At 32.3% G+C, this 27,171-nt stretch overlaps 1 protein-coding gene and 1 long non-coding RNA gene across 2 annotated transcripts in view; both read left to right on the forward strand.

The window, feature by feature from the left end:
• Window positions 1–27,171, forward strand: part of LOC140442458 (piezo-type mechanosensitive ion channel component-like) — a 231,425-nt gene that overhangs the window by 167,328 nt on the left and 36,926 nt on the right. The window contains 6 exon segments of the mRNA XM_072533528.1: window positions 7,713–7,829; window positions 7,832–7,866; window positions 8,120–8,211; window positions 22,594–23,064; window positions 23,215–23,352; window positions 25,929–26,069. Coding sequence (XP_072389629.1) covers window positions 7,713–7,829; window positions 7,832–7,866; window positions 8,120–8,211; window positions 22,594–23,064; window positions 23,215–23,352; window positions 25,929–26,069 — 994 coding nt within the window.
• On the forward strand, window positions 8,318–18,180 carry LOC140441743 (uncharacterized). Its single transcript, XR_011951031.1, has 3 exons — window positions 8,318–8,400; window positions 11,678–11,785; window positions 18,108–18,180. It is a non-coding gene; the product is annotated as an uncharacterized lncRNA (long non-coding RNA).

Consider the following 27,171-nt stretch of genomic DNA (forward strand, 5'->3'; position numbering starts at 1 on the left):
ATAATGTATGTCTGAATTGTCAATATAAATGAGTCAGATAAAATTAAATTATTAGAAGAATTTTTCACCAAGTAAGAAAAAAAACAAAATTTGTTTAATTTACTAATGTTTGTATTTTGAGAACATATTCCGAAGTGGAAATTGAAACGTCAATAAACGTACTTTAACCTTTAACTGTGGCTTATTTCCATTTAAATAGTAATGACTTTAAAATGCCACAAGAAACTAGATTCAAAAGTTAAAATTGCCATGATCTGTGAAAAATCAACCAGTTAATTGCATTTTTATAGTAGTCGTTACAAGACTACCAAAAGTCGTTAAGCCAAATTAGAATCTTGCAAATCTCTAAGTTTATAAATTTTTGCATCTACATTATCGGAAACCATGACACTTCTAGGTTTTTTAAAGGGTTATGGCATATCTTACTTCATTTTAGTGATCTCAGTACCCTTTTTATTAATTTCCTGCGATAGAGTAGATAAATCTGGCAGTGGGCCATTAAAAAGATCTTCTGCGTGAATTCCATTCCACACACTTACTTTTATTTTAGTAGATAAATTGCCATTACATTGTTTAATCACAATTTGTTACCGTTTTCTCTACTAATAATAATTTTAATACAATTGTGTTAAACTTCATCGTTTTTGTTGACAAAACGTCTACCATTTGACATTTACTTTGAAATAAACTGATCATAGTTTCAGCCTACTTGAGCAAGCTTCTACAAGTAGTATCTAGTAGTAATAACTAATGATAATTAGTTAGAAAATACTGGCCCAATGCAGCAGAAGTAGAGTGAACGAATAAACTGAGCACTTATAATTTTTATGAACCTATTTTAGGTATTATTGACGTAGTTACTCTCACAATGTATATCCAGGATATAGACAAAATATTTATGCTTTGCGCATATTATAATGTTAATACCAAAATTGATCAAAACACGGAAATGCACTAATCTTAAACTATATATAATAATAATTAATATTTACTATTTTTCCTACTTCTAAAATTTTTTCTTCGTTAGTGAACATCTACAGTTCAGAAAATTTAACAACTTAATACATTTAACTAACGTATTACACTCTTACTTAACTTTCAGTATTAATGTGGAACTAGTTGTGCATTCACTAACAATTTTGATCAATTTTGTGTACGTAATGCAAAGCTTTACATACATTTCATTTGGTTTTATAAATTAGTTAGGGATGAATAAGGTAAGTATTAGATTAAGAAAGCAATAATTGTTATCTACCTCTTACGACAGGTAAAAATTTAATTTGCCTATTTTTTGTACATTGCAATGATTTTGGTGAGCTTATGTTTGTTTTCTATTTTTATACACCTTTTTTTGTGTTTTTTGCTTAGCAAATTTTCATATGAAATGTAAACAGTTTTTATAATGTTAATTTTATTTTATTTTGCTTTCATGATTTAATATAAAAACATAAAGTTTACAATATTTAAAACAGGTACTTATACGTCTCTATAAGTCTCCATGTTGTGTTAAAACATTTTAAATTTGTAACACGTATAGCAAAAAAACTACGCTACCGTCTATGAAATTTCGTATGCCCTCTAAATACTTTGTGGAATGTCTAATCGTACCCTAGTACTACTTTTAGCGGTATAGGATTTGTATCTCTTTAAGTATATATATATATATATATATATATATATATATATATATATATATATATAAGGTTCTTGAACTCCTAAGTGGAGCATATAGCTTCAGTGAAAACGCGCCATCGGGTTCTGTTTTACGCTAAGGCCTTCACCTCATTCCAAGACTTTCCTTGGCCTCTTATCTCGTCCATGATGGATCTTCTCTAAGTTTGTACTGGGCGACCTCTTTTTCTTTTCCCTTAGGGATTCCACTCTAGGGCAGTCTTTGCGATACTGGAATTATTTTTTCGGAGTGTGTGACCGATCCAACCCACTTTCTGGACTTCAGGTTCCAGGTGTTCTTGGAACATCGGCGGTGTATATTGTATACAGTAGGGGTGACAAGACCACTCCCTGCGGCACTCCAGCCTCCGGAGTTCTGAGTTCGGATGGACTTGACCTATTCGAGCTCTGAAGTTTAGGTTGCCAAGCACGAAAAGCTCTGTCTCGTCATGCCTCCATTCTACATAGCCTCTTCAGATCTCTTTAAGTCAGAAGGATCATTTTCTTTTATTTTTGTCTTAAGTGTCACGTTCGAAACATTATAGAAGAAGACAACTTGGAATAAGTATACAGGATGATCAAACTATTCTAAGGTGTTACGTATCTTCGTTTTCAAGGGGATACAGAAAAAGTTTTATAGGAAAACTATAGACAGAGTATATTTACTCATCTATTCATATTATGAATAATAATATGATAGATGTTTCCATTCGTCGCAGAAACAGTACATGTAATATATCAATGAATTAAACAATTTTTGAATTGTTTAATTTATCTTGGATCAATTTATGCCTTACTCACCGATAACATATCAACATCTATAGTCATACGGTCCGAAAATTCTTCTGGTATTCCTTGCTAGACTGAGAATAGGTTTTCCATCAGCTAACAATAAAATTAATTTATGTTATGAATTTCACTGATGCTCCGTGAACTCATTTAATGATATAACCTTACAAAAACAGCAACATTCAGGTTGCTATGTTTGTCACGATAAAGTTTATTATTATTTTTCCCCCTGTATAACATTATAATTGATGTGCTTTTCTGTCATGACCCATATTTCAATTTTTCTATACAATCACTATGTATATCAAACCTGTCACCTGCCACTTATTCAATTGATGAACGGTTTTGGCTGAGGTTCATGTTTTGACCGAGCTCGGCCGGTAATGCAGATCAAACGCTTACCGACATTGGCGCCAGTGGCGTCAGAATTGGACTATGACCGTCTGAACAAAGTGCCGTATACTCTGTTTCAAACTAGAAAAGTTATTTCTCAAAGCACTACTATGCCATGTGTTTTCCACCATTCTGTTTTTAGGCGATTAACCACTTTGTCCTATAATTAAATCACCTAAAGCGCATAATTAAATGAAAGAAAACCCGAAGTATTAGTCAAAATTACATTAGCCGCAGAAACATTAATCAGTTAACGCGTAAATCAGTTAACGTCGTACTTAGTGGCCGTTATACCACTCAAAAGCCCAAAAACTAATACACAAATATATAATATAGTATTTTTATATACTAATTTCGAGATTATCGTATACGGACTTTTAGAATATAAATTAACGGTGCGATTGATGATCTATCCCAGCTCGGGACAGCTTTGAATTATTTAAGTTATTCATATTTCATATTCACATTTTGGAGATGTGTGTATATTATTATTTCAGTCTTTTTGGAAACATTGATGGTAACAGTCCCGTACAAAGTAGTTTTTGAGATGTCATAAAATCTCATATAGATAGTAAATAGAATTAATTTTGAAGATAAAGTACACGGAGCTCATAAAGAATGTTTTAATATTTTTAAAATTCATAAACGCAATATTTGATATGTATTTTATCCTTGTTAGTACAACATTTAAATAAAAATGTATTAAATTAAACATTATAAAAACTGTATATTCCCTTCCCTCTCTTTTTATTCTGTTCTGAATTTTTAGAGCACTTTTAAAATTTTTTCAGATTGCGGAACACGAACCTAAAGTGTGAGAATACAAGATGAACCTCAACCTAGTACAGTCAAGAAAGGGATGAAGATTTTAGTTCTTTGACAGAACCTAGTAAGATATTTCTTGACATATGTATATGTATAATATCCTGTATTTCTTTTGTTTTGTAACTGTTTTGGATGGGTTGGAGTCAATAATAGAGCTATTGGTTAACTATTTTTTTATTCTCGAGCTTTCAATTGTGTTTACAATTATTATCAAGAGCTAAAAAGACAAAATACTTACAAGGTTGAACTAAAAAGAAAAAACAATTTTTGTTAACTTACCAAATAAAAATTAGTTTGGTAAGTAAAAATCACTGCTTACATCTTCAAAATATTTAATACAAAAATGTTTTAATCTAATAAATGTTTCTCCGAAAATTTTTATAATTTTGAAAACATTTTTTTAATATATAAATAATTGAATTTATAAATAAGTTCAAATAGCAACCAATTACAAATAGCCTCAATGTCATAAATGCCAACATAAAATTTTTATTTTTGACAAATATATTGCCAAAAGTAAAATTTCGTTTAAACATTCTTTTTTGTTTAGTAACAAAAAGAAGAAGAGTTATTCACCGTTGACAGATGTCTGAAAGAATGTGACAGATATATGGAGAATTAAATATGACATTTTACAAGTTTTATATATAAATCATAAAGAAAGAATATAATTATAAATTTTGCTTAGGGTAAATTTTGGTAGAGAATTATCATTCCTTGACATGAGAATTGTAAGAAATACAGACAATATATTGAAAACCAGATGGTTCAGAAAACCCATATGTAGTAATAGATTTATAAGCTATTACTCTCACCATCCAAATAAGATGAAAATGAACCTTATAACAGGATTAAAAGAACGTGTTTTAAAACTTTCTCATCCAGATTATCTACAGGAAGATCTTCAATTATTAAAAAATATTCTAATTGAAAACTCTTATCCTCCAGATATGCTACATAGGATGCTTTTTTCTAATATTGGTAATATAAATAATTTAACACCATTTTTTGCTCAATCTCAAAACATTGTATCTAACAATCAGAACATCTATTATCATTCACTACCTTTTATACCATCATTAACACCTAAATTAATACAAACACTAAAGGTTATTGACAATATAAAAAAAGCAACAAAGAACATCAAAACTATTTCATCTTTATATTCTAAAACTAAATATCCTATAGACAAATTTGAAAAAACGAATTTAGTATACAGCATTAGTTGTACTCAGTGTGAGGCTGAATATGTTGGTGAGACCGGAAGAAATCTTTCAAATCGCATTATTTCTCACAAAAGTGATTGCAGAATTAAAAAACCATCTTGTGCTTTAGCAGAACATGTAATCGATAAAGACCATATTATGGATTTGATAACATTAAATTTTATGTAGTGAAAGTAATACATTTAAAAGGACTTTTTTGGAAATGGTTTGTATTAGCAAAAATGATAATAGTCTAAACAAAAGATCTGAAATTCAAAATTTAAGCAAAATTTATAATTATATTCTTTCTTTATGATTTATATATAAAACTTGTAAAATGTCATATTTAATTCTCCAAATATCTGTCACATTCTTTCAGACATCTGTCAACGGTGAATAAATCTTCTTCTTTTTGTTACTAAACAAAAAAGAATGTTTAAACGAAATTTTACTTTTGGCAATATAATGTCAAAAATAAAAATTTTATGTTGGCATTTATGACATTGAGGCTATTTGTAATTGGTTGCTATTGAACTTATTTATAAATTCAATTATTTATATATTAAAACAAATGTTTTCAAAATTATAAAAATTTTCGGAGAAACATTTATTAGATTAAAACATTTTTGTATTAAATATTTTGAAGATGTAAGCAGTGATTTTTACTTACCAAACTAATTTTTATTTGGTAAGTTAACAAAAATTGTTTTTTCTTTTTAGTTCAACCTTGTAAGTATTTTGTCTTTTTTAGCTCTCGATAATAATTGTAAACACAATTGAAAGCTCGAGAATAAAAAAATAGTTAACCAATAGCCCTATTATTGACTCCAACCCATCCAAAACAGTTATATATTTGTTCCAAACGAGTCACAAGTACTTCTTTTTTCTTATATATATAATATATATATATATATATATATATATATATATATATATATATATATATATATATATATAATTTATTGGATTGGTGTGTCGGGTATGCGGTCTGTTATTTAAAAAAAAAACTCTTTTTTCTTTTATTACTCTATACGCTGATTTTTTGTCAGCTTCATCAGGAGACAAGATACGACAGATTTAGAGTTAAAAATATTTTAAAATGTTAAATGTACATAATATATTCAAAACAGTGACAATATTAATTAAAGCACCTAGTCACTAGTAATTAAATTAAAATAAATTTTTTAGCAAAAAAAACAACTAAGAAACAATTAAAACACAATAAAATTACACATTTAAAATATACAGGGTGATTTAAAATCTAATTGTAAACAAAAATTATTTGAACATACTAAGAATATTACAGTAGATATTGCTCAACTTCCTCGTGTCTGCCCTATAATTTACTACATATTTTTCTTTATTAATATGACACATTTCTAAAACATCTTTTGGCACATCTTTTTATCTTTTTTTGTAATTGTTCTCTTGCTGTAGAACCCTGACATTTGAGTAGTCAAATTGATGCCCAATTTTTAAGTAATGGTCAACTGCCGCACATTTATTCTTCTTCTTTGTGCAGTCACTTGCACAGTGTTGTGTGACAATTTGTTTTAGACATTGAGAAGTTTGCCAACATAACAGCTCTGGCAATCCAAACAAGGCAGTTTGTAGATAACATTAGTTTTATTTACAGTTGGTGTCTTGTCTTTTACTTTAGAAAACAGTTGTCGGTTTCCTAATAATTGTATTTGACAATTTTAATGTTTGTTAGTAAATTGTTTAAATAAACTGGTCACAGAAGGTGTTAACCTTCGTTAACACCTTCTGTGATTAATGGTAGTTTTATTAATGGTAGTTTTTTATATTGGATTGTTTGTACTGCTCCGATATCAGTGGGACCGTCAAAAATGTCTGAGTTAAATATCTTTTTTTTAAGGATATGTTTTGGGTATCCATTATTTTCAAAGATGTTTAAAAACAAATTTAAGTTTGCGTTTATGAATTTATCATCACTAATATGCCTTACCCTATTCTTCATTGCAATCACTGTATTAAACTTTTGATGAGTAGTGAAAAAAAGTTTAAATATCTTCCAGAATGTGTTAGCTTTTGATATCAATCTATCAATATTTTGTTTTGTTCATTTAACATTCATTTATTAACAAATGATGTGTCATTTAACAAACAATCACGTATACCTTACTCCTATTTCATTTGTTAACATCTCTCCCCTCAAGAAACTTCCTTGTTAATTATCAGACAACATTAACCAAAGATCACCCAACATCAGCAATACAGGATAGTTTGAGCTATGTATCACGAATCAATAACCAAAACTTCTTGTACCGGAATGTAAGTAGTATTTTGTTTGTTACTAATTTATTACAATTCAATAGTTTATCTCTTACCAATTTGTGGGTTTTAACATTGTCTGCTAAATCAATTTTATGCATATTAATAAACACAGACAGGTAATATTGGCATAATTACTATAACCTTTTTGATATTTATCTTTATAAGACAGCACCCTAATATCGGCTTTTTATAATTTCAGCATTTAATTTACTTTGTACCGTTTGACCTGAAGATGCTTTGCAAAATGTAGAAAGCGAAACCGGTCGTTTTGGTAGTAAAATTAAATTTATTGTAAGTCTTATTTTATTTCTTTTACCTATTTGAAATGGACTCACACAAGCAACACATTCATGATTTGGATATTTAAATGTTTAAAGTACTCTAAATCTATAAGTGAATAAGTTTTAACATCGTTTTTTATTGCTAATGATGATGATCCTGATGACGCTAATAAATAATTAACGAAATATTGAGATAAAAAGAAAAAAATAGTTGTATTTCCAAATATTTATATATATTTGTATTTTTCAGAAGCAACAATTGGACAGAAGATCTTTGAAATTTTATATTTGATATGGGCATTTATCGATGGCTTTTTGATTAGTTTGACTCGCTTTTTAAACAAGTATTCTAGAAATTACAGAGTTATTTTAAAGTTTTGGCTAAGGAGAAGAAAATTCTCAAGGTAAGATACTATTTACTATTTTTAAAAAGTTGTAACGTATGTAATACAAACATGCCAAAGAGTATTGCTATGGGTAGGTAAAAATTTAGGCGTGCGTCTATGTGTAATATATAGACTAACAATCTAAAGGAGCTGAATCACCTAAAGTAGCAATATTTTTTGTTTAAGTGATTTGAGTTATAGCGTCATATTTTGACATCAAAATTGTACACTGTTAATGAAATATCGCTCTATTTAAAATATCTAATTTTAGGAACAAACCAACTACAACATTGGTGTCCGTATGGGTACCGATCAAATTTGGCAACCTGCAGGTTCTTACAATAGTCTTTTAAGGAATTCAAGGTATGTATATAATATATTTTTATCGCCTACTCTTTTTAATGGTTTTTGTAGTAATCAGATTTTTAAGTAGTTCTAGTGAGTAGTGTAGACATTAGATTTTTTATTTAGAGAAGGATCACTAGTGCTGTCCCAATCGACGCCAGCATTGTTTAGTCCGGCAGATTCGTTTCGAATGTCTACTCTCAGAAGGTGTGTTTAATCGAAATGTTTTAATAGACACTTGCATAATATACTTGCATTAACAAACATATGATTAACAAACATACATTATGAAATTATTATATAAAAATTAAACAAATATTTAATGGTTTCTACACCAGCAATAACTGTTTTAATTAATAGACGATATAAACAACTCACTTGTAGAATATTTTTACATTCTTGTGAACTCCTGGACAGAATCAATGCATCTGCAAATCTTCATCATCATCACTGGCTCGACAACCCTTTTTGGGTCTTGGCCTGTTCCAGGATTCTTCTCCATTCTGATCTGTTTCGTGCTTTTTTTCTCCAGTTTTTTATTTTTAAGGTTGTAATATCATTTTCTATTTGTTCTAAGTATCTCAGTTTCGGTCTTCCTCTTGTTCTTTTTCCTACTGGCATCTGTTTGAATATTTTGTTTGGTATTTTGCTTTCTTCCATTCTTTCTACATGTCCTATCCAACGCAGCCGTCCTATTTTAATGAATATTATAATATCCGGATCCTAGTATATTTTGTATAGTTCAGAGTTGTATCGTCTTCGCCATATTCCGTTTTCTTTTGTGCCCTTATATATGTATCGCAAGATTTTTCTTTCGAAGGTGGCTAACAACGTTTCCTCTCTTTTAGTGAGTGTCCAGGTTTCTGAGCCATATGTGAGTACCGGTCTTATTAGGGTTTTATATATTTGGCATTTTGTCTTTCTTGCGACGTTATCTGATCTTAGGTGTCTAATTAAGCCATGGTAACATTTATTTGCAATAAATATTCGCCTTTTCACTTCCTCCGTAACGTTATTATCAGACGTGACTAGGGATCCCAAGTATATAAAGTTTTTTACCCCCTCTATGTTGTATTCTCCTATTGTTATATTTTGTGGCTGCCTTATTTCTGCGTTTTTACTTACCTGCATATATTTTGTTTTGGTCTGATTGATTTTAAGACCACTATTTTGTGCAGCTCGTTCTATTTGGTTGTATGCCTCTATCATTTCTCTTCTTGATCTTGCGATTATGTCGACATCATCTGCAAATGCTAGTATTTGCACGCTTTTATTAATGATTGTTCCTCTTGTATTGACTGTTGTGTCCCTCAGTATTTTCTCGAGTACGACGTTGAACAAGATGCATGATAGAGCGTCTCCCTGGCGTAGTCCCTTTTTCACATCTATTGTTTCCGTTAATTCATTTTGTATCCGGATTCTACTTTCTACTTTTAGAGATTCTTTTATCAGTTCAAAATGCATTTTTGCAGATTTGCATCTGCAAATCTACTTTAGGTGTAATTAATTTTGAATTAATTCTACCAATAATCCTTGATTTTATTACACTTATCGGACTTACATCTGCAGAGTATGGGTCACTTGGGCATGGAAAAATTTTAAATATCAATAGCATTATAAGCTTCTCCCACTCTGACGTCACACATTACGTTTAAGGAATCTACATTACTGACTGGCAGAGTTTAATTATTATACTCTAGTCGGCGCCAGTAATTCGCCATTTTTAATAAAAATTAATTTACAAATTATTTTTGCACATCGTAGCTGGAAACTTTCTTATTGGCGGCATCCTTTGATGTACCGCCAGGTGTGACAGGTGGGCAGGTGTGACACGTGGGTAGTATTTCGCGAAATGTGATAATGGGTGAGTCATTCAAATGCAATCAATGTATAACAGGTTGTAGGTAAATATATTGATAATACATGGTATAGTCAGAAAATTCTTTAGTCATATTTTAGGATTTGTAGATGGGATATAGTCGGATCGGATTTTTAATCAGCTAATGCCAGTGGCGGATCTAGACATTTGCCTTGGGAGGGGTACGTACAACTTGGGGGAAGGGAATGTACAATTTGGGAGGAGGGGAGTGTACAACTTGGAGGGAGGAGAACGTACAACTTATGGGAGGGGAACGACAACTTGGGGAAGGAACTTCCAATGAAACACCATTCAAAAGACAAAAAATATAAGCCCAAACTACACAAAAGACATAAATAATAGGTTCTCTTAAATTTTGGACCTTGAGATGGAATTTCCCTATTTTCATCCCCCGTGTATCCGCCCCTGGTTAATGCATAATTCTGTTCTAGTGTGTCTAGTTTAAAAGGCCTTAAATTTTTTATAGAACTACCAAACTATTCACACATACATAAAATAATATGCCTCTTCCTCTAGTACTGAATGTTTAGCTATACTTGTCTAATCCTTTAGAATTTTTAGCAAAGCTTCTCATATCTAAATCCATTTCTTGTCACATTGCAGGAACCAAAACGTTCTACAAAACTTCTAGATAAATATATCATAGACATATCATAGGTAGATCTATATTTATTTATCTTTGAAATGTCCACATGTCGAAGACTTTTAGGCGGCTTATTTTTAAAATCTTATAATCTACTATTAAAAACTGTTTTTTTCTCATTTAAACGTCAATTATAGACAAAATTAGGATAAGTGTTCTGTTATTTACAAGCTTTCTGAATATTTTCGTGTTTTTATGTGATTAAGATTTTTATTATAAGTATATATACTGGGCGAATCCCGGTACACTTTAAAAATTGGTATGTTGACAAAGCCCACATTTTAAAATGATTTTTAACTATACGGGATATTCCAACATATTGTATCATGAGTGTGCATAGAAGTACGTCTTGACCTGTTTTTTTATTGTTTATAAAACTTTTCCAGAGTGCCTTTTTAACTCTCGTTAACAATTTCAAATCCGTTGATATTTTCTTTTCTAAATATATTTTATCGTCTTTTCTGATGGTTCCCTCTAGCTAAAAAAAAAGCACAAAAGGGAGTTAAGTCTAATGAAAAATAGATGGGAGTCTATTTTAATAATTAAAACAGAAAAAGAAACGATTGATTTAATATATTTAACCTCATTAAATATCATAAGTTGGCATTAAAAATGTCCATATTATGCAAGTTTCTTTTATTGTTATCGTGTTAAGAAAAACTGCTTCGTGTCGGTATGAGAAGCACATATTTTTCTTATTCATGATAAATGCTTTGAAAATTTCCTGACTCTATGTACTTTTTTATTTTTACTGAATATTTTTTGATTATCTTACCATTTTATTTAATTGGTAAGTTCTACAATTTTTTGTTAAACTCTTCTATTCGGTATTTTGATTTTTGGTTGTCTCTTTTCAACGTCTTCCTCACCTTTTCTACTATATTTCACAGCATGGATTTCGTTCTAAATATATAACAATACATACTAACATACACAAAATTTTGAATACTTGCCCCATATAGGCAGGACTCAATCCACAGTGACAGTGATGACGACAAACCGCCTGTAAGTGAAGATAGCGACACAAAGGCTTTGGCGCCATCTTTACCATGTTCACCAGAAGCGGATAGGTACTAATTCCTCGATACAATCACACTCTTACCAATTTTTATCTTCACATTAATTGCAGTAAAGTAGTAGTAAAATCAGTTGCAATTTAACAGTTTAACTTCCTGCGAAATCATTCTTGTAGTTTGATATTTGTTACTAACCAGTATTAAATAAAAACCTAATAATTAAACTTCAACTCGCAAGAAGTTAAGAGAGGAAAATACATCTATTTTTAATTGATAAGCAGACGAATAATCTTTAGATTGTTGAATAAGTTTAAAAGGAATTCAAACTGTCCAAAAAAAGTTACGAATAAAGATATTTTTACTGTAGTACCGAAGAGAATGAATATTAGGTGCTTGATTAAATCTCGTTTTATTAAAACGTGTTTAGTGTTTCGGTTTTTAACGCATCTTCCATAATCCAGGCGTTTAATACGTACAAATACTATTTTGTCTAAACCGTCGAAAGTAGAAGTGAGCATATAATTTTTGGCATGAATATTGTGTTCCAAATAGAACAGAGATGTTATTTTATATCTGCAACAGCGCCAAGGTTCGTCGTTTTGGAAAGGAGTTTTGTGGTTTAGTTTGGAACATAGTGTGTGACTGTCAATGTATTTTTTAATATTTTTAAAAGTCTTGATTTAATGAAATTGTGATCTTACTCATAAATGTGTGTTTTAAAGTTTTTCATATATTCACAAAAGAAAACTACAGATTCTGTAACTGTCGCTTCGAATGTTGATATTTTATCGAACTTATTGAACTCTTTGACTAACTACCTACTATGTCCTCTTTTTAATGAATTAACTGTGTTAGAAAATAAAAAAAAAGCTATTAAGTTTAAAATATGCAAAAAAAACAAAAAAAAATTACTGTCTAATTAATCCACCTTGGATAAAACACGTTTAAGCTGCAGACTTGACAAGACTATTAAGTAACATTAAAAATTTAATAATAAAAAAATAATGAAATATGCACTGTTTCAATAAGAGATTTTAAGCATTGATGTCTATGAAGTAACTATATTTAGCCTCTTGTTTTATTTTTGATTTTCTTCAGTCGAAAGAACTTCACTTAAAGCGGAAGGGATACGAAGGGATATGTACTCACATTACCTCAGATTGAGATGAACGAAAATGCAGGTGTGTTTGTCCTTACACCTTGTCCTGATGCCTTTGTTTCGCGCACCAGTCGTAGGTCGCTGGTTTTTTCCTTTGGGGAACAAATTTTGTCCTTAGGGAAATAGGTTCACTTTGTATACTTCTTTGAAGGACCACCCAGAAAACTGGGACAAATGAAAGTTTCGAAAAGAACATTTTAACAAGTATATTTAAACAATTATTACAACAACGTATTTTGGACGTCGATAACTTGCTTACGAAAGTATGTTAAACCTTCTGAAGTGCGGCTAGCGCGGACAGGAGCCTAGCGCTCATGCAATGCTGTATTCGAACTGATTCCAACTACCTTGAATCACTACGCTCGTAAATCGTTTCTTAAAATTCAGAAATGGCCCCCCCTGACCCTCGACGTATATAAAGGATATGTTTACATTTAAAATACCTTCGACTTTCCTTTCATTGGTAAAATTACCTGAGAAGGGTATTTTGCAACTTTCGTTAATGTTGGGAATTTTCAATGACTCAAACCGATAATTTGGAAATCATTAATGCCTTCATTGTTATCATTCTTTGACGATTTTAGAAGCTTATGTCTAGAAAGTTCTTTGAATGCAAGCAATCAGCGCTGTACAGATTATTAGATGGTACAAAATAAAATAAGAATATTAAATATTGTTGTTACGCAACATGAGGTATAAAACAAATCGACTGGACGTTGACCTTCTGTGTAGTCAACTTCTTTGTGATGAAGGTTGGAGTCACAAGGTATTCGCTGAGGTAGCTAGGAATACGGGTCTTAATTTTAGAAGAAGTTTGCTTGTTACACCAACCACATCGTGAACCCTGTAATACAGTAACAATAAGATTCGGATCGGCGGAAAGACGATGAATAAAGTGAAAGTGGGAAAAGTGAAAATAACGCAGATAAAGGGGACACGTTAAGAAATGAAGGCATTTAACTTACCAAATTAAGATTGGGGAATTTAAGTAACAGTGATCGTGGTACAAATGTTGCAACTTCGTAAAATTTTGGTTCAAAAATTAATTGCTATTAATTGAATTAAAAATATGTGAGACCTCTTTTTGACTGGCAACCTATTATAAATGTATTCTCCTAATTTTAAATGTACTTGTGTAAAAATGTGAGTTTGATTAACTACGTTATGAACGTAGTGATCCTGCAGTGGGATCTTGTACTATTACATTTTAGCCTTAATTTATTGAAAGATATAAAAAATAGATGTATTTCCTATACAGACTAACACTTATTTCTTTTGTTAAATGTAGATTTGAAAACTTAATTGAAATGTGATGAAAAGTCGATATATTTTTACTTTTGGTAGTATTTTGGATTATGTTTTGGCGAATAATATTAAAATTAGATATTAAAATGGTACTTAATACAGATAATTGTACAAGTATTAAAGATATTAACCAATATAAATATGGAAGAAGTAAAATATCCAACCGAAATAGACTGCAACATGTTAAAATAATTCAATGTGAAAGAAGGTCAAATACATGGCTGACACAAGTGTCTGAAAATAAGGAGAAATGAGTTTTGAGATTAAGAACACAGAAAAAATGAGAATTCTGTGGAAAATTACCGCAGACTAAGTTGAGAAAATAGCGAACAGGATTGCCAGATAGAAGAACATTAAAAAAAACATATTCGGAAAATATATCATCATCATCATCAGTAGCTCGACAACCCTTTCTGGGTCCTGGCTTGTTCTAGGATTTTCCGCCATTCTGTTCTGTTCCTTGCTTTGTTTTTCCAGTTGGTAATCTTAAGTGTTTTCAGATCTTGCTCCACTTGTTCCATGTATCTAAGTTTGGGTCTTCCCTTTGACCTTCTTCCTACTGGTGTTTGTCTCATAATATGTTTTGGTGTTTCAGTCTCCAACATTCGTTCAACATCGCCCATCCAGCGCAGACGTCCGATCTTTATGGATGTTATGATCTCGGGTTCGTTGTATGCTGTGTACAGTTCAAAGTTATATCTTCTGCGCCATATGTCATTTTCCTTTACCCCCTTATATATGTGTCTAAGGATTTTTCGTTCAAATGTGCCTAATAGGTTTTCATCGCTTTTCGATAGTGTCCATGTCTCTGATCCATATACAAGGACCGGTTTTATCAGGGTCTTGTATATTTTGCATTTGGTGCTTCTTGTGATGTTGTTAGATCTTAGATGTTTAATTAGTCCATTATATGTTTTATTAGCGATATGTATTCTTCTCTTAACTTCTTCACTGACATTGTTATCTGCGGTAACTAGTGAACCTAGGTATGTAAAATTTTTCACGCTTTCGATGTTATAGTCTCCTATTGTCAGATTCTGTAGGTTTCTTTGGCCTGTCGATTTACTGACCTTCATGTATTTGGTTTTTATTTCATTAATGTTTAGGCCACTGTTTTGTGCCGCTCTTTCTATCGCATTAAATGCTTCTATCATCTCTCTTTCGCTTCTGGCTATGATATCAACATCATCTGCAAATGCCAATATTTGTACACTTTTTGTTATTATTGTTCCTCTGGTGTTGACTTTTGACTCCCTAATTATTTTCTCTAATGTGATGTTGAATAGAATACAGGATAGGGCATCTCCCTGTCGTAGGCCCGTTCTCACATGAATTGTATCTGTTAGTTCGTTTTGAATTCTAATTTTGCTTTGTACTTTAAGTGTTTCTTTTATGATATCAATGAGTTGAGTTGGAATATTAAAGTCTTTCAGTGCATGAATCAGAAATTCTCGATGGATGCTATCATAGGCACTCTCAAAGTCAATGAAAAGATGATGTGTGTATATATTAAATTCACTAGTCTTTTCCAAGATTTGCCTCAAGACGAAGATCTGATCTATTGTGGACTTCTGCCTGCGGAAACCACATTGATATCCCCCAACTATTTGTTCCGCATATGGTCTCAATCGGTCATACACAATATTTGACAGTATTTTATATGCCACAGTCAGTAGCGTTATTGCTCGGTAGTTTTCACATTGAAGCTGATCTCCCTTCTTATGTAGTGGAATAATTACTCCGGTATTCCAGTCTTGTGGCAGTTGTTTATTATTCCATATGTTCACTATTAGTTCGTGTATCGCATTCAATAGGGAGTCTATTAATTCTGCGCTGATATTGTCTAATCCAGGTGACTTGTTGTTTTTCAGTCTGGTAACTGCTTCTTGCATTTCAGCCACTGAAGGTGGGGTTGTTTCTCTGGTATCCGATTTATCCAGTATAATTCCATCATATAGTGGATCTTCGTTTTTTTCAAACTTTTCTTTGAAGAATTCCGTCCATCTTTGTAGTATTTCACTCTGTTGAGTTACTATATCTCCTTCTTTGCCTCTACACATCATTGTCCTTGGTTTAAATTCTTTTCTACTTTTGTTAAGTTTTTGGTAGAATTTTCTGGTTTCTGATGGTTTTAGTTCTTCCATTTCTTGGAGTTCTTTTTCTGTGTTCTCTTTTCTTTCTGCGATGTATTTTCTTCTCTTCCCTCCTTAGCATTCTATATTCCTCCTCTGCCTTTCGTGTTCTATGTCGTTGTTGTAGTCGTTGATATGCATTATTTTTCCTCTCTGTTATGTTGCGACACTCTTCATCGAACCACTGTCCTTCAGTTGATTTGGGCTTTTTTTGTAGACCTAGGATCTCTTTGGCCGCGTCTTGTATGATGGTTTTACACGCTTCCCATTCTCTGTTTATTTCCTCGTGCTTTTGTCTGTTTTCTAGCCTTGCTTTTATATATTCTTTGTATTTTGCCTTTTTGCTGTTGTCTGCTAAGTTTTTTATTTCATATTTTTCAATTTTGGATCCCTTTTCTTTTTTAATGTTTGAGATTCTGGCTCTTATTCTACTTTCCTCTAGATAGTGATCCGAGTCTGCATTTGCCCCTCTTCTGCTGCATACATTTATTACGTCTGAGTGATGTCTTGAGTCAATAATAACATGATCGATCATGTTTACTGTAACCCCATCTGGAGATCTCCACGTTCCCTTATGAATATTTTTTCGCTGGAAGCATGTGCTGGCAATGACCATGTTAAGGGAAGTTGCTAGATTTATTAGTCTGATGCCATTGTCATTGGATACCTCATGAAGGCTGTGCTTACCTATAGTTGGTAGGTATTGTAGTTCTTTTCCTATTTTTGCGTTGAGATCACCATAAATAATTTTAATGTCATTCTTTGGGCATGAATGGTACGCAGCTTCTAGTTCTTCATAGAATTTTTCTTTGACATCGTCTTCCTTTTCCTCTGTAGGGGCATGCACATTTAAGATGCTGTAATTAAAGAATGTTCCCCTTAGTCTCAGGATACACATTCTATGGTTCATAGCACGAAAGTCTCGTACGAGGTGCTTAACCTTTTTATTTACAATGAAGCCAGTACCTAGTGCGTGGTCTTTAGCGTCGCAACTATAGAATATAATGTGGTGTCTTTTGTCAATGGTGCCACTCCCGGTCCATCTCATTTCCTGCAGAGCTGTTATATCTATATCATATCTATTCAGTTCACCGAGCAGATTTTGGAGGGCTCCCGATCTGTATAGGGATCGGATGTTCCATGTCGCAATTCTTAAATCGTGTACCTTTTTCTCGCGCAGTCGTCGTCGTTTGATCAGTCCGGTTTTCATTCCTTGAACATTCGTATTATGTGTGTTTTGTAGGATAGGGTTGTTAGCCCTATGCCTAACCCCCTTTTCGGAGGACCATTTCTCCCTTCCTCGTCGGCCCTGACCCTACTTTCCACTGGGGTTGGTTACCCAATCTCCGGTAGGGTTGCTCAGGTTTGCCAGGGTCCACCCATGTGATTAAGTTACACTTCTTGGAGGTGAGGATTGGAATTGAGTAGGAGTGGCTAGAGGTGTTATCAGGAAGCAACACCTTATATTGCGCATCACTACTCCTTTGAACCCCATTCGGAAAATATATAATTATATTATTTGCATTTACGACAAAAAAGAAATTGTCTATTTCAAAAGGTGACTTAAGAATCCACATATATAATAATCAATATCTTCGCTAAGTTTTATACATTCGACTCATTTTATTCGATATTGCTGTACTGTAACTTAAATAAAAACTAATTTTAAGTCTACATTTGAACATTCAAGAAATAAAACTAGTAAATTTAAAATTAAAACTAACCCAAGTAGTTGTAAAAGTAGTTTGGTTGTATGCCTGTGTATATGTTGGCTGTGTAGGCGCAAGGCCAGCGTTCTGACGGTTCCCGAAATTCGAATTCTCGCTGCAAGCTTGGAACGTGGATTAGATTCGCCATGTTCATCGTCAAGGTAATAGACGTCTAGACGCCATGTCACTGTGTCAATTTCATCATGGTTGCTTTATGCTCGGCTTTTATAGAACGTCTTTTTAGGTTTTGCATGTATTTTTCCTTTGTTGTTGCCTTTATCTTTCAAAATTATAAAAAAGTTAATTTTTTTAAATACTGTTTTATGAATTATTTTTTAAAAATACTGTTTTTGTACTATATATCTCAAATAATATAAAGGTGCGTATGCGTGAAAAACCAGGCAATGGTAGCAAGAGCAAAGGCCAAATGTTTCTTATAACATAAGAAACATTTGGCCCTTACCTTAAGCGACTCAAGGAATATTCAGTACAATAAAGAAAACTTTTACTAAAACTCAGCTTGGTGGTTCATCGTGTCGGTTAGATGAGACATCTGGTATATATTAAAAAATAACAATGGCTTTATTAAATATAGACTTGCTTTGTTAAATGTTAGAAATAAGGGCTCGTGCGACAAGCGTAGCTAACTAAGATTCTGTACGAACTTAGTAAAGTCACATTGCTTTGATCCTTTCGATCAAAGATCATGGGAACTATCAACCGAAATAGAAGAATTGGATTCCACAGTATTGCAATCCGCTCTTGGGTTTTCCACGGTAAAAAACTAAGTTGTCGTTTTTATGCGTGGTATATCAACACAAATGAAGAATTCTAAGTTGATGTCCAAAAAATGCTATTTTCATATGATTATTTTAAATAAAAATGCACAGAATTTTAACTGAAGAAAATGAAAAAATACTTGTTTGACACGTTGATTGCCGCGGTTATTCACATAGCTTGTATTCACACAACCCGAATGACTTTTTTCGCCGTTTCTTAACTTTTTATTACATTTAAGTCTACCAGTATACTCCCGAATCCAAAGAATACTGAACATGCAGAAGGAAAAACATTTTATTGATAAATGTATATAGGAACTCTCATTTGATCGACTACTTATAAAAAAGGAACAATAAATAACAGATGTTATACCGTTTGGTTATAATAACTTAGCTATTAAATTAGAGAGAAAGGTAACATTTCATAAAGAGGAAAGTTGCTTGCTTCAGATTTTGGCACCAAGCGATTGCAATGTTTCCAAATTTCAAAAATGTATCGAGCAGTAGTCGATTTGATATTGGATCCATAACTTTTAGTCGAATTCCCAATTTAGGTAATATATTGTAGACAATCTTCATAGAGAGTTAACAATAATTTACCTTAGAAAGGTTCGTTGGTACCATACACTCTACCGCGTGGATATATTTATTTTTAGTTTCAGCTAGTTTGTACATATCTTCAATATCTATGTGCGCTATATCTTGCAGTATGTATATATGAAAAATATTTTAATAAATTATCTTTTTTTTGTTTGTTTTTTTATTATTGTAACATTTATTATTTTTTTAAAAATGGTTAAAGTTTAGTTGAGTGTCACATTGTATATGTACATAATCTTAAAGATGGTCTACATCTTAGATTAATGAAACGGTTTCATTAATCTAAGATCCACATATTATATGTTATTAAGTTTCTGTATACTGAGGATCAGATAGCTTGGTTGGCAATCAAATCAAATAGGTTATTTGCGCCGTAAATCGAAGTGGATGGACTCAGTACGATGCTGTTCGATTATATATATATATATATATATATATATATATATATATATATATATATATATATATATATATATATATATATATATATATATAGTTATTTATATTATACTCTAACAGTCGCAATATACGACCCCAAACACGTCATTAATATATTTTTCTACTTAATACTTGTTGATTTTCTATCAACACAGCTATTTGGTACACTTAAGACCGATTCTGGACCGAAGTATTTTGTAGGTGACCCTTTTTTAGCAAGTTCGTCAGCATTTTCGTTGCTGCGTATTCTCCGGCTACCTGCCACTCATACCAACCAGTGTGCCTGTATCTTATGCCTCCTGATAGCCCCTATAGCCGCTTGACTATCTATGGATATCCCCCCTCCTCTTTCTACTAGGTGCTCCCTCTGCTCCACCTCTGTCGCGAGCGGATATCCCGTGAAAACCTACTTTAGACCTGAATCTGGGTAGCATATGATCAGTCATCATTCATATCTTATCACTAATTTAATTTATGATGTTGCTCTGACCCAAGCTAACCAATATATTACTCAGATTTTCTCAGTCAATAATGTCCCATTCGCGCCTCTCTTCTTATAATGTACAGAGGAGAGAAATCCAGTAGGTCCTCCATAGCTGCTTTATGTACTATATCTAATAGAAATAAATCACTATTTTAATGGAAAATACGTTATATTTAACATTTCGATTTCCTCTTTCGGAAATCAAAATTTTGAGAACGATTCATGTTTCCATGGGTTCCACTTTTTCTTTTTATAGTTTTCCACTAGTTCTCTTGGTTATTCGTTCTATCTGCTGATTCCAACTAATTATCGTGTCTAGTATTACCCTTAAGTACTTTACTTCACTGGGCTATCGGTAGAATGTATGACTATCATGCAGAAAACTTATTTATCGCCACTTTTATGTGCACTATCGTGCACATTTTAACGTATATCAATCTTTCCAGTTTTGGAAAAGCTCCGGTTCTATATGAAACAATAGATTATAATTCTTCCAAATAATTCGATACATTAACGGACATGTTAAGAATATTGGAAACGACCATTACCCCGTATAACTGGAGTGAAGTCATTTTTATCATGTTATTTAAAAAGGGTAACAAAGATGATCCAGCAAACTACAGAGGTATTGCCCTACTTAAGTGTGTTAAGGAAATATTTATAAATAGACTTAGAGATTGGATTGAAGAAAATAATGTTCTTCTCGAATGTCAGTTAAGGTTCAGGAGATCAACTGCGACTGAAAAAACGCAAAGTATTGCTGTATTTGTAGATTATAAACGGCCTTTTGGCCCCATTATCCATCATTTACTGTGAGAATCCAAGGGCCAAAAGCTATCTTCATCGATAGCAAAAATCAAATAATAATGCTACTGTACGCTGATGATTTGGTCATCCTTTTTTGTAAGTTAAACTCATTAAAAATTTAAGTTATCTAGAGAAATACACTGACCAAAACCAGCTAACTGTAAATGTTGGCAAAACCAAAATTCTTCTATTTACCCGAAACGGTCAAATCGGCAGTGAGGGTGTTAAATTCCTATATAAGAACGAAACAATTAGAGTTGTCAAAAAATTTGTATACCTAGGAGTTACTCTAACCACATCACTGTTTAAAGCAATGGCCAATTCAACAGTGGTAAGAGTAAAACATGCAATTGGCAATATAATAGGTTTAATGGCTAAAACCAAAATGAATTTTTGAACATCTCGTATGCAACTTTTCTCTTCGTTAGTTCAAAGCCTTGTTATGAACTGTGTGTCCGTTTGAGGAATGAGATATTCTGATCAGTTAGAAAGAATACAAAAAAAACTTTTACATCTTAGTATCAATACACCTGATTGTGCTGTTAGGTTGGAAACAGGAAGACTCAAATTTCTTTCACTATTTTTAAGCTTACTTTAAATTATCTCATCAAGCGATCGCAAATGCACGATTTAAAATGTTCTCTTATTCGTTTTCTGCGTCAGCGTCAAATTACTCAGTAAATAATTGGAACTAATAAGAACTGATACAACTGGGTCTCACAGATTAAACAATATTTTCAAATATTGGACTATGAATTCTCTAGGAGGGAAACATTTCTAATTGGATGTTAAAAAACAAGAAAACATGTTAAAAAAATATTATTATATGCTTATATCCATATCACGCGCTTGAGAAAAAAATAAAAATTTTGATGTAGCAATTTAAAATTTAATATTGAATACCAGGCTATTGAACCTTAGAAAATCAGAATATTAATAGATATACCTATCTACATAGATAGATATAGACTATTTTATTTGTGGGCCATATTTAAGTTTTAAATATAAAACCTAAACAATATCAAAAGTATCTTACGAACAATTTTTTTTCTGTGTATTTACTATTCTTACGGCAATGTTTTTTTAAGGTTTTCATACTTAATACTTCTTATCCGTGAAGATCTATTGATGCCTTTAAAAATTTTTGTGAATTTTTGTTCACGATAAAGGATCTGTGTGAAAAAAAGCGGTGTCAAAATATTTCCTTTTGTATATACTTAAAACACTTTTCAAGAATTTGCATTTAAAATTTGAGGCTAAATCTTTCCTCAGCTATGTATCTGTTTTTTAATTATGTCCTTCGAATGTGTATCAAATGAAAAATTAAAGAATAAGTAAAAACTATAAAAAGTTATAAATACATTTTTAATTATATCAATTTTTGATATTGTAGAGAGTTTTATATTGAACACTGTAATAATTAAACATCTAATATATAATTTTTTTTAGAAAATCTGATCAAGCAGCCCAATTAAGTCCATATATAGATTATGGTGACGAAATGTCGTCCGTAGATCAACCGACCGTCTTCAGATTCGTTTTAGCCTGCTGGTATCTTATAATGAGCAGATCAGAAATTGTTTGCTACTTTGTTATCTTCTTTAATCAACTTCGGAACTCGAATTTGATATCTCTGCCTCTACCTCTCATGGTATTCTTTTGGGGATCTTTAACCATACCAAGACCATCGAAAACTTTCTGGGTTACGATAATAGCCTACACTGAAGTCGTCGTATTGTTAAAATTGGTCTTCCAATTTGATATCATGCCTGGAAATAGAATGAGAGAGCATACAGAATTCTTAACGTCAGTTAGTGAGAGCAATCCGTTTTATCCGCCAGTTTTAATTGGTCTACATAAGACTAAAGATATGCAGGCTGTATGGGATCTCTTGTTGCTGCTAGTAGTATTTTTCCACAGGTCAGTGAATAATTTATATATACGATCTTTAATCCCAATGTTTAAACATTACTCTATATTTATTCACATAAATACGAGTGTAGTTTACAGAGTAGATGAAAATAGACACCGTTTTATACTAACTATATCATATTTTATATAATATTTTAGAGTTTTGTTGAAGTCTATGGGCATATGGAGTTCAACGGCACCAGTAACAGCAGCCCTTATACCTGATGGCGATTATAAAGTTGATGACGAACAGTTAATACCTTTAGACGATAATATAGAAGAAGACGACGAAATAAAGTAAGCGAACGATATAATTATTCACTTATGAGTTGGCTATGGACCTTTTTCGGATATTTTGGTAACGAAATAGTTTCTTGTCGAACATATTTTTACTATTTTTCTCATTCGATGTATTTAACGCCACTTGATGCCTATAATATCAGTATCGTGCACATTTTAACGTATATCAATCTTTCCAGTTTTGGAAAATCTCTGGTTCTATATGAAACCAAGATTTGAACCAAAACTTTCCGAACGAGTAAAGGTTAAGTTTGGATGATGGTAATTTAATTCCAGTTTTTATATCAATATTTGATATGTACGTATTATAACCTTCAAAATCACTATTATATATTTCATACACATCTTGTACATGGCAGTACAGTAATTCTTCTTTTTTAAATTTTGTCTTCATTATTAAAATTAAAACAGATAGACACAACTATTCACTTAAGTGGCTCAACCACAGTAATCGTGTGCTTTAGATACTTTTTCTACTCAATATGTAATTTCCATTCATTATTACCATATACTCCCCTTATTGCAATTGTTTTCTCGATAATTCCAATTTTTTTTAATATTCATATTGGTCACTTTGTTCATACATGATAACCTTTAAATTTACATATGAAATATTTTCATTATGAAGTATTTGACTACTACAACATAATCAAAAAGAAGAACGGAGTTTTACCCTAGGAAAAATGTTATTCCGAGGCATAATCCTGTTTCTATGAGCTGTATGGGTTTAAAGTCTATCAGTAGGGTTCTAACTTGGTAGTAAACCCTTGCCTCCTTTATCCAGACTTGGAACCGGCAAAAATTATGTAGAGCTACTCGATGCTTCCAACGAAACTGCAGAAATATTGTGGAGCAGTAATGACAGAACAATTAACAACATTAATTAACAAAATTAAATATTGGACAATAAAATACTGGAAGAATGGAGAATTAGCGAACCAATTCCACTGTTCAAAAAAGGAGATAAAAAACCGCCAGAAAACTACAGAGAAATAAATTTTTAAATACTAACCCAAAACTTACAGCTGAAATTTTACAAGAGCTAATGAATCAGAGGATCAGTTAAGCAGATGAACAACAGGATTTTCATACTGGAAGATCATGTACAAATGCAATATTCCTTATAAAGCAAATTACTGACAAATCATTAGAGTATAATAGACCAACATTTCTGTATCTGATTTACTTGAAGAAAGCATTTGACGGAGTAAAGCTCAAAGGTGTAATCCATCTTCGTATAATAAAGAAGTTCCTCTAAATATTATAAAAACTATTGAAAACATCTACCAAAACAACAAGATGAAAGTCAGGATAGATGGACAACTTACAGAACCTGTAGAAATAGGCAGCGGAATCAGACTCATTGAGCCTTATGCTCTTCAATTTAATCATGAATGAAATCATCAAAATTGTCAACAAAGGAAGAGGATACCAAATGGAAAGACGAAGACGACGCAATATTGATAGCCTAAGATAAGGATAGTCTGCAAAGACTAGTCCACAAAGTTAACATATAAGCAAAAGTATTTTTAAAGCAGAAAATTAAAACAATAGCAATCAGCAAAGAACCAATCAGATGTAAAATAGAAGTCGATGGTATTTAAACAAGTAATGGAAATAAAATATCTTGGAATTACACTGTCCAGCTATGGAGTCCCGGAAAAAGATGTAAGAGATCAAGCATAAAAAACAAATGGACTGGCAGGATGCCTTCATAACACTATATGGCGAAACCGACATATTAACACTGAGATGAAGTCAAGAATTTATAAATCCAGTGTAAGACCAATAGTAACATATGTATCAGAAACAAGACCCGACACAGCCATAACTCAAAGACTACTGGAAGCGGCAAAGATGAGAGTACTGAGAACAATTACAGGAGATATGCTGAAAGATCGAAAGAGGAGTGGGGACATTGTAACGTACATTGTATAAACGAATGGACACTAAACACAAAAAAAAAGAATGGAATAATCACATAAACAGAATGGGTGAGATCTGTGTGGTCAAAATAGCGAGATCGTTTCTTCTTATATGGACCTTTTCTGTCTTATTCAGATCCTACCACAAAACGTTGAGGTGCTCGTTTCATATCCCATTTTTCCCATGTCCAATTTGAGCGTAGGCCTCTCATCTGCATATATCTGAGTCATACGGTTTTATACACAGATATACGGAATCTATAATTTATTTCCAAATATCTAAGTGTAGAGGACCTGTACTAGCCTAATTACTGAGTGATTTGCTAATAGCCTCCCGAAAGAGTACCTTGCATTACTTTTTGGGTTTCTGTTCGTAGTCAGAGTCAAAACTACAGAATTCGGCGCCAAAAGCTGATACACTCACCTATGATGATTTTATATACTTTTTAATATTAATAAAATCGAATGAATTGGTTCTTCTTTCTCTATGTTTTTCATTAACTATTAAAAATACCGATGGTTTTACAATAGAATTTTCGCTAATATTTATAAGTGCGACAAATATTTATAATCCATGTGTTTAATAAATTTGAAATGAGCCTTCATACCTGATAGGTTACATAAGTGTTTATAAACAATTGTTTTTAGATCTGATGAAAGTCAACCATCCACTTCTACTCCAAAGTCCAAGTCTGTCAGAAGACATTCAGTGGAACAAGAAGATGTTGTAGTAATAAAAAGTGCGAGATTAAGAAAAATACATAATGCCGTCATGGCAATTCGTATGGGGTAAGTTTTTAATGCATCATGATAAAAACTTTTTCTTTCTCCTTAATAAAGTTTACTCCTAATTTATTTGTTAATTAAACTCATACTTTGGGCTCAATTCCAGTTTCTTTCATTTGTACACAAGCTGCACATTTTAATTTTTTATATATTTTCAATATATTTCTCCTGGGGTACATTCAAATATATTAGAACACAACAACTCCAATTAGGTTTTTCCATAAATCATTAACAAAACTCTCATTTACTAAACCTACTCAAACAGACATTGCAAATTTTTTCATTCCAGACATAAATTCAACCACCACCTAAAAGGTACTGCAATTTTACCGACATATTATCATCAATCAGCCACTGCGTCCACTGCTGGACATAGGCCTCCCTCAGTTCTTTCCAGTGTTCTCTACACTGGGCCGCTTGTAGCCAGTTTCCCGCTACACGTTTTATATCATCGGTCTATCTAGTCGGTGGTCGTCCTCGTCTTCTTTTATAGTTTCTGGGCCTCCATTCCATAAATACGTCTTGTCCACCGTCCATCTTGGGTTCGGGCTAAGTGCCCTGCCCAGTTCCACTTAAGCGTCGTGGTTCTTTCGATGACGTCTTGAACTCCTGATCTTTGCCTGATTTGCTGGTTTGTTATGTGGTCTTGAATGCTCACGTTCAGCATTGCACGTTCCATGGCTCGTTGTGCAACTCTGAGTTTATTCGCAGATTTTTGCGTGAGTGTTAAAGTCTCTGCTCCATAGGTTTGTACAGGCAAAACACATTGGTTATAAACCTTTCGCTTGAGACACATGGGAATTGAATTGTTTAGAATATGGCTTAATTTGACAAATGCTGCCCATGTCAGGCCTATTTGCCTCTATATTTCATGTGTTTGATTGTCTCTGCTTATTTTGGTCTCGTGTCCCAGATATTTGTAAGTGTCTGTTTGTTGTATGGTATTATTGTCTATAGTTATATTTCCACTCATTACGAGATTTGTCATAAGTTTAGTTTTCTCAAAGTTTATCTTTAATCCTGCTCTTTCAGACAGACTTTTAAGCGAATATATCATAGAAACTGTGACCTGTAAGTTGTCTGCGATTAATACAACATCATCTGC

Source organism: Diabrotica undecimpunctata, chromosome 5, assembly GCF_040954645.1.
Source record: "Diabrotica undecimpunctata isolate CICGRU chromosome 5, icDiaUnde3, whole genome shotgun sequence".
Lineage (NCBI taxonomy): Eukaryota > Metazoa > Arthropoda > Insecta > Coleoptera > Chrysomelidae > Diabrotica > Diabrotica undecimpunctata.